Source organism: Bombus terrestris, chromosome 16 (assembly GCF_910591885.1).
Source record: "Bombus terrestris chromosome 16, iyBomTerr1.2, whole genome shotgun sequence".
NCBI classification, from domain to species: Eukaryota; Metazoa; Arthropoda; class Insecta; order Hymenoptera; family Apidae; genus Bombus; species Bombus terrestris.
Genome location: NC_063284.1, coordinates 5,635,216 through 5,653,653, shown reverse-complemented (window position 1 = coordinate 5,653,653; position 18,438 = coordinate 5,635,216). Strand labels below are relative to the sequence as shown.

The following is an 18,438-nucleotide window of genomic DNA, read 5'->3' as shown; positions in this document are numbered from 1 at the left end:
CACGCTATTTTTATTCCTACAGATATCCCTAAAACTTACATAACTCGAAGCACTTCCATTAATTAAAAAACGCCCACAAAAATAAGTCATACTAAAACCATCAATTATTCCCAGAGCTATAATGAGAAATGGAACGGCTTCGATAAAAACGAGATATCCTTGATAGAAAAGGACTTTTTCTTTCCCAAGTAGTTCTATGTTAGAATAAACGCAACACCATTATATCAATGAGCATGTCGTGATGTTACTCCTCTGGCATTTAGACAGAGGATGCTCACTGACTTCATCAAAAGGTTATACATTCAAGGATTACACCGATTGCAGGAGACCCAGTGAATGAGTCAAAGAACTTTTATTCTCTTTCTTTTACCAAACTATTAATTGTTTATTCGATGGCTTATATAATAGTTATTACGTTCGTCGGACGCTTGCTGATCATTAGAATGTCCTTTACAATGGCTAGCAGAAGTATCTGCACATTTGCCACAGAAATCTTTTATGTTAATATCAAGCGTATTTTATAAAACAATTTGTAATTTCATTAACGCTGTAATGAGACTCTATTGCCATGATTACATTGGCAACAATCTAATCCAACCTAAAGATATATACATATAGAAGTTACAAGATATTTGCTGTTAACTTATATTTAGTAAAAAATTAATATACAGTACGAATAGTCATCTTAAGCGTGTAATTTAAAAATGATTTCACTGAATACTGAGATTTATTAGTATAGTGGATGATTGGCTATTTAAATATTATTCTGATCTCCATAAAATATTATACTAGTATCGTCTTGCAACATCTGTATACATTTCCAGAATCGTTAAAAATTTTTCCAATATAATTATGACAATTGGGTGTCATTACAACGAGCTAATGAAATTTAAAAATGTTTCGTATAACACACGTAATATGTTCATAAAATGTGTACGAATACTTACACGAGCCATTGTACGTTATAACTTAATCGGATGTTCGATTGCAAGATCCAAACGACGGAAAATTCAAATGCTATAGGTTTCAACTTTCAACGATCGATTATGAATCCTTGTGAAAACGTTTCTATGTCAACGCCGGTTAAAATGACAATCTACAGAACAAATCTACGAAGCAAATACAAGCGTGACTGAACTTTGTGCGTGACTTATAGATAGGTTAGAGGCTGCACTACTGTAAGATGTTCCTAGATTTAAAGGTTACCTTGACAGGGAGGATGTAACTCATGACCAACAGAATTTTATAATGTACTTTTTACTCAAGCAGTATTTCAGCTACCTATTCTTATTGTACGTAAATGAAAATTAATTACATTTCAACATTTGAGATATTAGGCGGTATAACAACAGTGGAGAAAATAAATAGAAGTAACCCTGGCTTTCCTATCAGATTCACCGGGAAAATTGTGCAAAAGCGGAACAGGGACAGCCTAAACGAACGATCAGAGCCGGCGAAATAATCGTCCTCGCGTTTTCCTCCAGATCCTATCTCTCGGAGAGCGCTTTCCATTGCGCAACCAGGCTTCGTTTCCTGGTTCCATGGCAGGAAGATGCCACCAAGGAAAAAAATCCGCCTGACAATAACGCGTGTTACGCGATCGTACGTGTTAGTCGAGCAGCTCGCTTTACCAACAATTACGGGACCTGACGGCGCGCATACCTAGCGGTATAATAAAATGATCGTTGTGTGAAACTTCTGCCAGCCTCCCACGAGAGTTTTGCCTGGTTGAAAAAGAAGTAACGGCTCCACCATTATTCCAGGGTATGCCCCCGGCCAATTACAACTTCCTTCGATCGACTTGTCTGCGCTGCTTACCTGGCTCGTCTTCCTCAAGGTTCTTCGATACGAAAGTCTGGCTAAGAACCGCTGGACTGTGCGTGACACTGATCATCAATTTCGTAACGCTACACGGCACGCAGATCATCGATCAAATTCCGATAAGTCGGCGAGGACGGGCGCCTCTTCGTATCTTTCGTTGTCTATCGAGTGTAGACGAATCGTTATTTTGGGAAATAAATTTTCTACATCGCTCGAACGTTTGCATGGAAATTTCATTTTTTCTTTTTCTTTTTTTTTTAGAATTAAGTTATCTACATCGTGCGAATCGATAGCGTGAAATTTGCATCGTAGATCCCTCACGATCGGAACTACTTAATTCAATAGGACTCGGAACCTCGCGCAAAGAGAACTATAGACGAAGAGAATCGAGGACAGCACGCGTGCCATTGTCTACGCATCATTCGACTTCACACTCTTTAGGGACAGGAACATCGCGAAAGTAGCCGATCCATTGAAGGAGGATTTTTCCTCGTAAGAGAGGAAAAAAAATCAGCCTGCGAAAGCGGCTGGAGTACGTGACAATGCCTTTAGGGGCACAAACTGTTTCTTAACATCGATAAGACTTCGGAGAAAGTCGAACCGTATTGGTCCCATGGAAATTCGTGTCTGAACAGGGAAGAGGATCGACGCTAGGAGGGAAAAACGAAACTGAAGGATCCAGCCGAGCGGGCAACGCATCCTTGTGCCAGATCCGAGGCTGCAACGACACATTCGTAGCACGAAACCGATGCTGCGATTTCGCGATTGCCACACGGAACGTGTCCGCGGTTCGTTTCTGTCGAAAACACGCGCTATCGTAAAATTCCATAGGATGGAAAATGAAAAAGAAAATCTAAAATACAGAGACGAGAGAGCCGATTTGCCAGACAGAAGCACTTCCAAGAGAACCGTAGGTAATTTCGTGAGATTTTCTGCGAAATGTGTAATTAAAATACAGCAAAGTTGCACCATTTCTCCCAGTAATGAATGAACGCTTCCTACGCTTCTCCCAATTAGCCTTCTGATCCGCTCTTTCTAATGAAACTCGCCTCCGATCACGCAACATCCCGCGCTTTCATCAATTTCCCTCCACTGTTTACGCTCTATTCCGTTCTAACATTTCCATACGGTTTTCATCTCGATCAGACTCGGTGAAACGTCTTGAACCAGACGTGCGTGATTATCTTGAACGACGATTTGCATAGGCACGAACCCCCGATTGGTGTCGTGCAAACACGAGATTAAAAAATCTACAACAAACTTCAATTAACATAATTTTACTTTTCTTAATCGAACGCGCGCTTTGTATCTTAAGCGATCAAGGCTATCAATGGTATCGAAGAACATGTAGAATATAAATTAAAATTCTATTCTATTGTACGAGAAACTTGAATCGAATCTAATGTGAGTCGTCGTCTGTTATATAATATTCCAATATCGATCGAGGGTTAAGGATATTTTTAGATATCGTTAGGTGCAAATTCGATATTTCTAGAGCATCGTTAGATCGAGAAATAATTACAGAGTCTTTCACTCGTCTTCTCGTAACTGTCCATGGACCCCTAGCGGAAATCTGTCACGAGAGTTGCGCGTTTGTCGTAGATTCTCCTACTTCGTCTACTGTCGCATCATTTTGCCCCGGATAGCCGATGGAAACGCGCGCTTACGCAACGGCTGAAAGGCTAATTTGACTAAAAAATGGCCCATTAAAGAGGTTGTAAACGCTTACTTTTCTTGTCGACTCGATATTACACGTTTGATCTTCCTAGTCTTCTAAATTCTACTTTCGAATCGCTCTTTCGGCGGAATTTTATTTTTATTTCAAAAATTTACGAACATCTCGACTTAATATATTTATCTGCTTTTACTTCGAAATCATGATCTAAAAATCACGCACATTATGGAAAAGTATTTCATAATAATTTATGTTACACACGTACGTAGAGTTTCGTAATATGAAGACAGTTGTTGTACGAAAATTTATTGTTAGCCTACAGCGTTGTACAAAATGGAAATCCGATCCCTAAAGAACGTGTTAATATGTTACGCGTTGACAATCGTATCTTTAAATCTTTCAAAATCCTATAACAGTAAAAAGAACTGGCCTCGAGAGGATTACAGGAACACGAAGAGTCTGGTCGTATTCAAAAAACGCTATCTTCGACACTCGATAAACGACGTCAACAATCTAGGTGGACTAAGGTTTGAAAAACAAAAGAAATGAATTTTGCAACTATGGTAGCTCACGAAGGAATTCGAACACAGAAACGTGTTCATATTATGCACATCTTGAAATTGTATTACCGTAACGAGACACGGCTGTTATAATTATCAGCACAGACATGATGAAAACTTGAAACAAATTTGAAATTGTATACAGAAATTACAAGACATTTATTGGAAGCATTTGGCAAGAATCACCAAAGTATTTGTGTAAAGGATCAACTATTTGGTATATTAAAAAACCAGAGAGACCCATGTTTAATCTATTAAGGAGCAGACAATAAATCATCACGCTATTACAAATATTCCAATTTACATTTTTATATTTTATAAACATGAAGAATCTAAGTGGGAGAAATAATGTAGAGAAAGGATATCCTTCTCATAGCCACGATACTAAGGAAGTAGAATTGAAAAGTGTTTGTAAAGAACACTGTAAGTTCAAAAATTAAAAACTTGACTTATTACTGAAAAATGTTCTACGTACTAAATACTGTGCAGCATAGAATTTAAGTGCAATTTCCATCCTTAAATAGCTGTTGCTTATTGATAGTTGTAAATGGTGTCAGAACGTCGCCTCTGTACAGAAAAGTATGAGTTTCATTTAGTCAATTGTTTGTTGGCTTTTGTCTATGCCATCTATCTAAATGAATGGAACATTTCCTCTGGTATTTTCTCCCGAGAAGCTTGTTTCTTCGCACTTGCAGTGTCTTCTACGAGCACACTTCGATCCTATGATATAAATTAACTGAGAAAGATTGAAAATTAAATGTTGCGTTATCGCAACGCTGGCCTCTGATGTATCAAAACCACTATTCCTATTGCATACTAACTTTTCATTAAATTTATGTTTGCAATAAACGTTTCATATAACCGACTTGTAATTTTTGTGTACATTTTCGGATTAGTTTCAAATTTCAAAAACTCATAGCGCATATGGTATATTCACAAAGGAAATCCTGCGATAGGAGTTTAAACATTATATTGTCCCAAAAGTTTCCTTTTATAAGGAAGTGATAGATGCACAAGATTTTTTATATCAATAAAACAAAATGGTTCATGCATAATTCAATAAAATAATATAAAACAAAAAATGTCGTGCATCTAACATTTCCTTATAAAGCTTTGCAGCAACAGAACAAAATGGATCGTACGTAATTCAATAAAATAATATAAAATGTCGTGCATCTATCATTTGCTTGTAAAACGAAAGTAAAACTTTTGGGACAGTCTAATATTTCCACGAGGCGCTGTACGTGGAAGAGGTCCAGGCAAACAGGAAGTTGGCGAGGTGATCATTTTTTCCATCCCAAAGTCAAGACTTCCCCACGAAGTTCACCAGCCAAGATCTTGCCTCGGAGGCGGAGGAATCCAGCCGCTCGTCTGGAAAGTCTCTCAGGACCGGCCGCTTGTATAACTTCCACGTTCCAGGCCGCGGAGGCTCCGCGTTTATGCAACTTTGCTCGGGGATTTGCGCACGCACGACACACCACCTTGTCCCCGTGTGTGTCCCGGTGAAAGTTACGCCGACCGACGGCGTACAGCGCGACGACCCGCTGCCATTATCATATCGGAAGCTGGCCAGACTAAACGCCGTGCCCGTGGATCCTCCAAACGTACCGAACGAATCTCGTGGCGATTTCCAAGTGGAATCAGGTTCCATTAGTGGGAAATATCGATTGTTCTCTTCCTCGGAGAAAACAATATTGGGAAAGAAGACGACCGTTGTGCCAGCCGGCGTTCCCGATAAAAAGTGGAACACTTCCCATCGTTCGCTATTTGAAAATTGCTCGAAGCTCGCCAATAAGGTCGTCGTGTCATGGGAAAGATTTCTCTCGGAATATGATATACATGAAAATGTATCGCAATAAGCGTAACTCGAAATTTCTTCTTATTATTATTTGCTACTTATGGCCGCGTCAGCTACCGATTTATTACTGTTATTAACGACCATCATTTATCATCGTGCTACTCGCATACGCAAGCTTCTCATAATCTCAGGCACAGGGACCTTTGTTTTTCGTCAGCAAGAGACGCTATTAGCATCTAACGATTCAGCGGATAGTCGCAGAGCGAGTTAGAAATTTCTTTAACCATTCGTAGGTGAACTTGGTCGTTTCTCGATGTCTGTGATGTTAGAGCCGCGCTAGACGCTAGCTGGGACCTCATTCTCAATGGGACCACATTTTGAAACTTAAGTTTGAAGGTGCCTCGTAACGGCGTCGCGACCTGGTTCTCTGTCAAAGTCGTGTAAATACAGCCGCGTGTACTGTGTTACACGACGGTTGATTCAGACGAGACATTTGAACGGTAGAGACCTCGCGTGATTTACGGATAGTAGAGTCACGAAAATTTGTTTCAGACGACAAAGCGTCGAGCCAAAGCGAGGATTACGTAAGAGAACGGCGACGAGTGGATAATCCTCTTTTTCACACGGAGTTGCACACTCTGTCACAATAACCAGCTACTCCGTAATTAAGACCTCGGGAGCGGCGTTAATTGCGCACGGTACGAGCTTTTCGTCCTGTAAATCGCGTCCCCGCTATATCAATGAGCCCATTTCGACACGCCGTATCTTTTACACGGTTCTTCCTGCTAGTAAACGGACCTTGTGTAGAGACTAATCGGTTGTCGGGCCTTAAATTAACCAGATCCTTAATTAACCGACTTGTTTTCCGCTGGAATCGCTCGCGAATATCTGTAGACAGGCGCTAAGACCAGCCTTAGCCGACCAATCGACCGAATCATCGGTCTGTTTCCTCGCAGGCAACCACATTTTCAACCAATAGCAGCGCCAGCCCTTATCAATTAAAAATTCTCTACAAGTACAGCGAATCGTGTACGTAAATGGTGCAACGGTTGGCTCAGGACAGGATCCAGGAGAAGGGTTAGCGAGCCGCTCATAGCTCAGGGGCCACGCGGATTTTCAGGATGATCGCCAGAGACAGACGAGTCGAGATCGCCTCGATGAGGATGCCTCCTCGAGCACTCGCCTTTTGCTTTCACTTTCTCACGTGGCGAAGACTAGAAGAGGAATCCCCTTCCCCGCGCCAAGTCGAGTCAACTGCGAGAGGATCCTCGTGCACGAGTTCGTCGTTCCATCTTCGCCGCTCGCGTATGCAATCGTTGCGCGACTGTGTAATTAGCTACACCTTTCTATATGTATACACTAGCGCTCCTATGTATCCGGACACTTTGGTATGTGAATTGTACAAATGAAATTATACAAACGAAATAGTCGGAAGCAACAGGTACTATCTTTTTATGAAATCAACAGGATACACATGTAATCCATGTTACATACTAAAAAACCTGGCAATTCATTGCGGTATTTATTATACTACTATTTATTTGTTATACTAATAGAGGCGTTTGCTGTTTAAATATCAACGTTAGGGGTTTTTCTATCTGTTTAAGGTACCGTTCTTAATCTGCCGTGTAATTAAAAGATTAAAGAATTTGCAGAAATGATGAATACCTTGTCAAGGTATTGACCATTACAAGCGCCGTTTTTATTATTAGTTTGTCCCGAAAGTTCCTTTCGTTTTATGAGGAAATAGTAGACGCAGAAGGTCTTTTTATTATTTTATTGAATTATGTATGATCCACTTTGTGGATCCAATGTATTTCCAATAGAACAAAATGGATCGTACGTAATTCAATAAAATAATCTGAAACAAAGAACGTCGCGCATCTGCTGTTTCCTTATAAAACGGAAGAAACTTTTGAGACAATCTAATATTATGTATTGACTTTCGAAATTCTATTTAATATTATCTATATTATCTATTTACTATGCGCTTATTATATAATTATAAACTAAAGTATGTATATACTTATTTTATTTATTTTATTATTATTTATTATTGTCTAGTCCGTGCCTTTCGGCTTTGGACGAACTTTCGATTTTACATCTCTTATGTTTATTTCTCTTCTTATATGTCTACCTCCCCTCTTTTCCACTCTTTTCTATTGCACTGCCTTAATTATTCTATCTCTAAAAACTAAAACTAGGAACTACAATTATATAACAAGAGGTTATAACGAGACGAGGTTATAAGAGTTATAACGAGAGGTTATAACGAGACGTGATAAAGTGCACGCGTACCGAGCGAAAATTCAAAGTCGATTTTCTCGAAAACAAAGCATTAAACGAAAAATTTTTATACTATATTTTTGACTTCTTTTTTCGCGTAGAATCACCCCCTTTCCGCTTGTACCACCAGTTACCAACCACCCTGTATATACTTATTATATCATATAGTTATGATGATCATGGTGATTATGAAGAAACAACGTATTGTAATATAGAATACTAGATAAGGTAAATATTGCTCGAGTTTTCCAACAAATATAGTTGCAGATAAAAATAAGTGGACAGATAATGGAAGCTGTATCAATGGAGTTTAATCAAACTGGTACCATTGTTACAGTTATATACGTAAGTTTTATTTATTATACATGCCGAGTGTGATTCCTTATGAAATGAAAATGAGATGAACAAATTTTATTTCATACTTTGTTCCTATTTTATCATAAGCAATCGCCTCGTGTCCGCTTGTGCATGTTATTCGCCCGCACCCTGTATATCCTTACAGTACATAGATTATTTTTTAAGTAACTGAAATTAACATTCATAATTTTGTGCAAATAAGCCACAGTCAACGAAACTTCATCGACGTCTGTCCCCGCTACCTGTATTTTTGTCTCCGGCTGTGTAACAAGTGGCTTATCGTCCACAGAGTATAACGTTCAATAATGTTAACTTTAAATATTTCCAAATATTTCCACCAAAGATTTCTCAAACAAAAGATTCTGATTCTGATTCTGATCCTTTCAGAAGAAAAACTCGATTTGGACGAGATTTGTGAAGATTTTCGCCTCTGGACAAGCAATAAGAAGCTACAAAGCGGTGTTTTTTTCCAAGAGGAAGCGTAATTGCGACAACGTAATCGACGCCGAGATGCAGCTGCGAGATAGCAGCTCGCGCACGCGAGAGGAATATTCAAAGAGAGACATTGCAGATAAGATGCTGACACGAGAGCCTTCGTATTGTGTTCGAGAGCCTGCACCACCGAAATTTCTCCGTTTACGAAGAGGAGCAAACCTCCAACGAACGTTGAAGCAAGTTTCGCAATACGTTTGTTCGAGCTGGCTGCAGTATTTAGGACGAGGAAATTAATTCTTTATTAAGTGAAATCTCTGAACAGACATGGGAAAAAGAAAAGTCGTAGACAAGTGGCGAGAATTTTCTCTCTCGGCAGGCGCATCGAATTGCGTAATCGAGGGTCGTAGGTCGGAAACGCGAGGCATCGATTTCTTCACCGACCTTCCTCGCCATTTTTAATCACCGGAACCAAACGATCGGATGGTCTCGTCGCGCTTCCATGTCGTCGCTGATCAAATTTTCTCGTCTTTTCGCGAAGAAACCACGGAAGCTCTTAACACCCGAAATTCTTCGATCCTCTTGGCTATTGTCGTTCTTCTATAGCCTGGAAGCTTCCTCGAAGCTCCAATATCTGGATCATCGTGCGCGATAATTGGCAACTAAGTGATTGCGGATTTTACCATTAGCTGGTATTGACAAAATCCGCAATCACTTAGTTGCCAAGCCAATAATTAGACTAGAGGATTTTTCCGCGTTTATAGAAAATTTGAAGCTACAAAATGGCACACAATGCGCATATAACGTGAAAAGCTGTATGTATACTCGTAAAATGTAGAAATTACAGTGCTTTCTGTGATACTTGGTAAACAATTCTCTACCGAGACTCCACTTTTTTAATTTTAATTACATTCCAAAATGCGAATTTCCATAAGAGACGGCGTTCTACTAATAATATTAATAAATTGACTGAACTTGTAAATTGGAAATTATAGATTTCTTTCTTGTGACCTTGTAATGCGTCGCCTAATGAGATAATCAAACGTCCTGCAATCTGTAACATCTACCTGTAAACGATGATATCAGATTAAATGGCCATTTCTGGACGTTTCTCCGGACGAAAAATTCTCTTGAACGTCCTGCAAGAATTCTTCATTCGCAAGATAGTTAAATGGCTAGCAAATGTCCATAAAAGTCTACTAATAATATTAATAAATTATTAATTTAAATTATAGATATCTTTCTTGTGAGCTTGTAATATGTCGCCTAATGAAATAATCAAACGTCCTGCAATCTGTAACATCTACCTGTAAACGATGATATCAGATTAAATGGCCATTTCTGGACGTTTCTCCGGACGAAAAATTCTCTTGAACGTCCTGCAAGAATCTTTCGTTCGCAAGGTAATCAAATGGCCAAAAACATCATAACATCCTCCTTTCATGTTGTGACTATGTTGTGCACAGCTGATTTATTGATAATGTAACTTGTAACTTACAACTGAAAACTTCGCTGATAACGTTAGTTCGATTCCACGAGACGGCTGTGATGTTAAAATTTCATAGTTGCAGCAGCTTGGCCGTTTCTTTCCCTTTGAATTCCTCAACCATGCAAAATCGATCCTGAATTCTTTTCCATTGCGGATCGACTTAAACGCGAAGAAAGGAACTTTCTTCTGCCTCTCTTTTTGCCTTTTCTGCTTCTGCTTATTTCTTGCCTTACGCTCATTTCTATGTACGCTATAATTGCCATTATACAGGACGTAGGAGAACGCGTAGAATCCACCTCGCCACTTGATCGTACACTTAAAAACAACGAAGAAAGTTCATACGAACTTAGCTTCTTTACGGAAGATGCTCGAAATGACCATCTGACTTTCCTTCTGTCGTCGAACCGGTTGCTGGTGTTTTCCAAACTTGTTGAAAAGCTTGTTCCATCCTGAACGTTAGTCCGTTGACGTTTTCATGAGCGTTTGCTCTTTTTACAAAATTCGTTACGTCTCATTAACGAACACAGACACAGCATACGTTTACATGGACTTTTTCATCGCTTTTACGTGCTATAATCAGCTCTCCAACTTGTTACATTATATATATTATATATTATATCTTGTATTAGGTTCGTATCTGAATAAATAAATAGGCAAATTTGAATATCATAAATTGTCCGAATATCTTTCGATATTAGCAGGTTGACAAAAAGTTCGACGCAGAATTAACCGACTCAGCGGCTGATTTCACCAGCGGAGCATCGACCAATGGATACGATAGTCGTGATGTCGATATATCTGTGCTCCAGTTCCTATTGCTTTCGCCGTTTCAACGCGATAAATCGTCGATTCGTGAGGAGGATTCGAGTGCACGTGCCGGAGGACGCTGCAGATCTTCCAGCCAGCTTTCACTAGCTCGACTCGGGCTGGAAGAGGAACGCGTACGAAGGGAAATAGGAAAAACGGGAGCTCGCGCACGCCAAGGCCGTACATCTAATCGCGTTCGCTCTTTCGTGCCGCCACCTTTCCTTCTTCGTTCGATCGAGCATGAAAATTACAAATACAAAAATAGCTCGGCCCGAGATATTTTTATACGACTACTCGCTCGAATATCTCGCGTGTAACGCGTAAAAAAGGATGCCAGAACACGAAGAATCGTTGAATATTAACAAGCCGATGTCCCATTCGGATTCCACGCTGTACATGGACTCACAATCTGCCATGGTTTAGAGAAAGACGCGACTTCGCGTCACACGCGAAAGTGTTAAAAAAGATAGCGAGACGGTGGCTGGACGAAGAGGTGCACGGGTCTGACGGAAGTCGAGTGTGTTCCCGCATACGCTTAGCACCTTTTTGTATCCGCTTGGGTAACGAGCAACATTCTCTCTTCTCCAAATCGCTATGCAAATCTACGTAATATCATTCCTCGCCGACAGTCGTGTAAAACCGAGCTTTTTTTTCTTCCAGATGTACACAAGTTCGCGAAAGTATTCCAACGTGCGTAGATAATTTCTGAGTGTATCGCGCGTACCGTACGAAACATTCTGAAACTTCTGTTAACGCCGTTAAGAGGCTCGGTCATCGACATTATATTCGCAATGTTCGAAGCAAATTTGAAAATTGTATCCATCGAAGTGTATATCTCGAGGAGATCGTAGTATACTGAACAAACGATTATTCGTTGCGTTAAAATAAACTGGTATTCCATAGGATCATCGTTAACACGCCTAAGATGCTTATCCTCGTTTCTGTATATGTATATCTTTGTATTGGTTTCAAATAACAGTGTAACCATGACGATGTCTCGTTACGTAAATTTCAAAATGTTTTATACGACACACGCAGAAGAATCTTTTACGCTAAACGTACGAATACTTTCGTCTATTGCGGTCGTGGACTCCAACTCGTAGAATGATCGACGACGAGTGAATGATCCTCGCGCAATGATCGATACAGACATCGCGCCGGATCGCGAGGCAGACAATGAGCGTCCAGTTCGTTTCTAGATAAGCCTGTTTTAGATAAGGACGCTTTCATTTGCAACAAGTACAATTTAATAATCGCCTATGGAGTTATCAGGTTCGTAGCATCCCTGATAAATATCCTGGCGGGAAAATGGCCTGTCTGTGCACCCATGACCCCGCTTTCTCCATCGGTTCGACGCTTGGCAAAGAATGTCACGACGAACGTTCATACTCGTAGGCGTTCGCGATATGGACAAAAAAGACGGAAGCGTCTTCGAGCCTCTCCTCGTGTGTCTAACGTGTGTCTGATATACAGTGGCCACAAAAAGTATCGACACGCCATCGTATTCGCATTAATTATTATTTATCAATTAGGTGCAGGTGTTTTGAATTTTGCATTAAAATTAGGTAATACTTTGGTAGCAAAAATTTGGTAGGAATGTGAAATGTAGAATCTGAGAATGTGCTTCGCACAAGGTAAGGACACGTGGCAGTGTTTTTTACAGCCACCGTATCCGTGAATTTGGTATCGGTATCTGCGCTGAATATTCTATTTTATACAAATTCTCGTGACCTTCGGCTTTAAAAAGAAAAGCGAAATCGCATCCGAGCTTCCACCGATGGAACGATAGAAAACTCAAAATTGCGCGAAGGCCGAGATGATCCATGTACGGTTTTTACGATCTCTATTAATAGATATGGAAGATGATGGGAAGAAAGGAAGCCAGGTAAAATTACAAGGAGCCAGCCGATCCATCTCCCACTATGGTCACGTTCCTCCGGCTGTAGGTGCAAATATCGTGCCATCTAAGAACGAGTCGAAGGCAACTTTCGCCCTCCAAGGCTGAGAAGATTCCTCGTCGCGAGCTCATCGCGCGTAATAGAGACGCAGATGGTCATTGAAAAACGGAATAGCCGCTGTCTGTGATGAAACTTTCGATTAACTCTTATTTACAGGCAGAAGATAGATCTCTTGCGAGCAGCTAAAACAGTATAAATCTAATTTTCATCACAACAGAATCAGCCGACGCTAATAAATATATTCGACACTGCTGTCCTTTGCTTATGCTTCCGCTAGTACAACACAGTTTCGCTTCTTTTCCGCTCTTCTACTTGAGATTCCAACAGCGTATGTAAAAGACGACAATAACAATTTTCAAAAAAAGATCCACGTTTATCCAATACGAAATACGAAGCTGCTCTAGAATACATCGACAGTCAGATATATTTGCAGTGTACAGGGTGTCACACGTTCGATGGTACAACCGTGGAGAGGGGATGGTTGTACATGAGAAAATAAGGAATACATATTTTTGGAATAAATTTGCTTTCGAGAAAATCGACTTTGAACATCTCCTAAATACGCATGAGCTTGACTATGTTAGACGGATCACTATTCTCGAGAACAAAGCCTCGAACGAAACAGATTTATTCCATATATTCGACTTATTTTCTCATGTACAGTCAGCCCGTCCACGACTGTACCATCAATATTGAGACACCCTGTATGTATACGTTCATATTCGTTATATTCGATCCAAGAGTCTTGCGTAAGCCTGGTTTTATCATCGACGATGTTCTCAAACGTGCCGGAAACCACCTCCGTTTCACGCAGGATAAACAGAATGCGAGGGGAATTGCAAAATTTCGATTGTCGAGGTACGACCTCGATCTTCAGCTTGCCCGTGCTTCCTCTCGATTTCCCTTTATCCCTCGCCGCTCTCCAACCCTTTGATTCCTCTCGGACGATCAGGTTCCAGGCAACAAGAAGTCGGTCCATCGGTGGAATGCGACACAGCACTCCTTGGATGCGCCTTCCCAGGGGTCGAGACTCGATCTCGAGCTGGCAAAGGGCAAGAGACGACCGGTCGCGACGTACACCACGATTCCTGTGTCGATTCCAGCACGCTCCGACCGTCACCGATTTCGATGGTATCGACCAATTCATCCGATCGCAGATCCCTATCGGTATCTTGAACTGTAGACACTTTCGGAGCTAAGATCTCCTGTCGATCGACGATTTTTCCGTGTCCTGGCTGCGTCCCGCCGAATGATTTAATAGAAAGCGACTTTTACTGCCTGTCGCCTTCGTAACCCATCGATTTGTCATCCGAGAGAGTCTAACAGCAGCAACGTCGATTTGTCATAGGAGCAGGTAAACCTTCTCTAAAGATCGACAAGGCTTGTCCTAGATCGGAGAACTCGCAGGTTCGTCAACTTACATCAAATGAATAATCGAAACAATTGTGAAACAATTAAACCACCGTATTGGTATTCTTGACGATATTTGATAGAAATCGAACGTTGTTCCATTGCGTTTATTCCTCAATTATCTCGTCGTAAATCTGTTGCTTTATTCGCGTCGTACGAGTTCCAGTCTTATAACGTGCTGTTCATTCTTACAAAAGTCAAATTTATTAAGTTCTTTTTAGAAATGTAACGAACAGTTGTCTTAATACATAACGTGTAGAGGCACGTATTAATTTACGTGTTTTCATAGTGTCCCTCTTCCTCTTTCAGATTCTGAGCTCCAAAGATCGCCAGGCTGTGCTTAAAAAGACGTCAGCGAGGACCTGAGAATGTTCGAAAAACAAACTCTATAGGAAGATGCGAAGAATGCGAGGTTACGATCGTTCTGCAGCTTTCATCAATAGTTTCTCTATGCAGGTCGTCACTGGCTGGTAGCATCTGCCTTCGGCGATCGAGCGGAGAGTGACGTAACGCTTCGTTACGTCCTCTACCCCCATCAGACACGTGTGCCTTCTCCTGGATAGAGGAGAGCCCCTACCTCGTCCACGGGCCCCAGAAGCGTCCTCCCGTGGAACGTTCCCCGCTGGGCATCCTCTTCTCGGTCGTGGCGTTCTCCTCGACGCTGCAGTCATCTCGAAGAGTCCCTTCGCGAAGGTAACGCGCGAGTGTCAGCTATCTTGTGGATCAACTGCTGTAGTGAACGGTTTAGTCGAAGAAGAAGACAGGATGAAATCGATCGGGAGACTCGTTTGCCTTGTATGGGGTACGTTTAGACGAAACTTTGGAGATTTAACTGAATTTCACGGCTGCTCCAGCGAATTTCTCTATCGCGATCCTTCGAGCGGAAAGAGACGCGTGTCGCGAATACGATTCTACCAAGATGCCGTAAACGCGCGAAAAAAGAAGCATCAGCGCGAAGCGTGACGAGCCACTGGTTGCCGGGCGATTTTCCCTTCTCGTTGCTGGTGAAATTAATTATGGAAAGCGAAAGTTTACGACCTTTTTTCGATGATTCCCATTTTGTTACAGTGGCTGCGCTCGGAGCCTGTGTCTTCGGGCTCCAACGGCCACCACCCAGGTACTCGCAACAGTACATGCCGGAAACTTCCTTCACTTGTCGCAATAAGATCGTAGGAAGCTATTACGCCGACCCAGAGACTGACTGCCAAGTCTTTCACGTCTGTGTGTCCGTGTCCGGCACTATTCAGGATTACAAGTAGGTTATTCTGTGAGGAAAATTAATATTCCACCCACCAACGCGTTCAAAACGATTTATTATAAGCATCTGTTGTTTTTTCTTTCTTTCTTTTTCTTTTTTTTTCAAGGTTCTTGTGTCCCAACGACACAGCGTTCGACCAAGAAAGTCAAACCTGCGCGGACTGGTACGACGTCGACTGCGAGGCGGCTACTCTGTACTACGCCAGCGATAATTTTGACCTGTACAGATTAGGATCCGGCCTGGAGTCGCTTCATTACGATAGCATACGCAGCGACGCCGAGCCCCAAGACCATCTTCAACGGTCTGAAACGAGTGACCCTGTTCGTTCGTCGGCCAACACTCTCAACAGAGTGTCGTCGGGAAGCTTTAACGCCAACAGGGATCTCCGAGGCAGCAGCAGTGGCAATTTTTACAATAATAGAAACGGCAAGGATGAGGATTATGAGAGCGAGAAAAGCTACAAGGACGAGATTGCTCAAGAAAAAAAGAAGACCGGAGTGAGAAAGGTCAGCAGGAAGCAGCAGTACAATGACAATGGCAACAATAATTACGTAGCATCCAGTACTGCTGTACCTGCCGCTGCTCCTGCTAATCAGAATACTTATACCGGCTTCTATAGTGGTAATAATTACAATCAGCGAGCCAATGGTTTCGTATCGTCGACCAGTGCAAGGCCTCTAGAGAATTTCAACAGGAATCAACAAAATACGCAGAGATATAACACGCCGTCTTCGACGTACAGGCCCAGCACCAATTATCAGAATAATTACAACTTCCAGTCTCCTAGCACGACGACCAAAACGACTATTTACAACGCTTACAACACCAATCCCAATTACAATCAACAAAATACCGGTGGCTTCAGTCAGAGTACCACGGTGAAGCCGACTAGCTATAATAAGAATTACAATCAGAATTATAATAACGGCGCTCAGTTCACGCAATCCACAACCTTGCAACCTAGCACCAATTACCAGCCAAACGATTACACAAACTACCAGAGAAATTACAATAATATTCAACGTACAAATAATAACGTACCTTATCAGTCTACCACTGCTACACCTACCGTCTACGATAATAATTATAATAATAACAACAATAATTACAATAACAACAATAATAATGGACAGTACAGAAGTAGTACAACCATCAAACAGGATATCTCTCAACCAACCACTAAATATTTCCCTAGTTTTACAAGCAGCAGTTACGCCCCTACTACATATAGCCCAGCCACAAAGAAGTATATTCCTAATGACAATGCCCAGGCTCAAACAGCTGTGAGGACCAGCGAAAGCGGACAGTACTACGAAAAATCTAACCAACCTATCAAAAGTTCATCTCAATACTACGACAGCACCAAAGCACCAAAGAAAGCCACGCAATACAACAATTACGATGGAACAAATGGGAAATACTATACCGAAACCAGCACCGGAAATTATGATCTAGCAAGGTCTTCGGTTGGAATTGGTTTCAGTCCTGCTAGTATCAATCATTTGGCTGAAACACCAAGGTCTACTACTCCAGTACCAAGGTATTAGATAGATTAGTACGCAATATGTACTTCTAAACCCGAGCCAACGTTCTCTCTATTAAAGAAAATACGTTTTTACATATTCTTACAGTTTTTGCTATTACTATTATTACTATTACCACTTTACTATTTTTACATAGGAGAATTTCTACAGCCACCACGTACAATCCCAACAATTTCAACTCTAATACCCAAAGATCGCCACAAACACCAACAACTCCTAGGGAAAGTACTTATGTTAGTGGATCCGCCAGACCGTTTTCATCCACGACGAGGTTACCTAGTACCACTACAACGCGACCAAAATCTGGGAAAAAAAATGACTACGACTATGCCTATTATGATAACACTGCTGGACTAGAATACGATAGTCTGGATCTGGAACACGTAACCGGAAACAAGGAATCAACGAAGATCGCAAGGAATTGATTCTTTTTGCTTTAATCGAATCCTTTGAGAACACACATCTATGCCACACGATTGAATAGGTTCAATTTCCGCGAAGCTACGGAACTTGCTGAATTTATGAATAATAGTGGCCAGTGTATTTGTCAAAATCGGCTTTCGATGATAGCAGAAGAAGAATATATTGAAAACCGATTTTGTTGTAAAGAGTAGATCGCCTTAAGTATAATATAAATAGTGATTTCTTAAAATCTAATAATAACGAGTATGTATTTCGATAGACCTGTTCTCTTTCTCTGATTTGTTCTTACAGTATTGTAGGCTAAAGAATTATGCGAGTGGAAAGTTCTTTTGCGTTAGAAATTACTATTTCTAATTTATCGATTATTCTGAAATTATTGTTGTTACTGAGAAAATATTATCTTATTAATAACGCAATTTTCTTATCGAAATTTGATGTCTTTTGTACATATAATGAAAGATGGTTTAAATCTAACGATAATGTCACTATTCGCATACTAAAATCTGCGGACTGAGTGTATATATTATATGTATTTTAATAAAAAAGCACTAAAAAATAATTCACTGTCTAATAAATTCCTTACGCCAAAAATTTCAAATTTGAATCTAAAGTTTTACCAA

General features: G+C 40.9%; 1 protein-coding gene across 1 annotated transcript; it reads left to right on the top strand.

The window, feature by feature from the left end:
- The first annotated feature begins 15,167 nt into the window (after positions 1 to 15,167).
- On the top strand, positions 15,168 to 18,357 carry LOC100642350 (homeobox protein 2). Its single transcript, XM_003401665.4, has 4 exons — positions 15,168 to 15,395; positions 15,662 to 15,848; positions 15,958 to 17,391; positions 17,532 to 18,357. Exons 1-4 carry the CDS (start codon positions 15,359 to 15,361, stop codon positions 17,818 to 17,820), a joined length of 1,947 nt encoding a protein of 648 aa, XP_003401713.1. The 5' UTR covers positions 15,168 to 15,358; the 3' UTR covers positions 17,821 to 18,357.
- Positions 18,358 to 18,438: the final 81 nt, after the last annotated feature.

Coding starts and splice junctions, on each gene's coding strand:
- LOC100642350 (XM_003401665.4), top strand. CDS start 15,359: ATGAAATCGATCGGGAGACTCGTTTGCCTTGTATGGG. Junction 15,396..15,661: donor ACTCGTTTGCCTTGTATGGG/GTACGTTTAGAC, acceptor ATTTTGTTACAG/TGGCTGCGCTCGGAGCCTGT. Junction 17,392..17,531: donor TCTACTACTCCAGTACCAAG/GTATTAGATAGA, acceptor ATTTTTACATAG/GAGAATTTCTACAGCCACCA.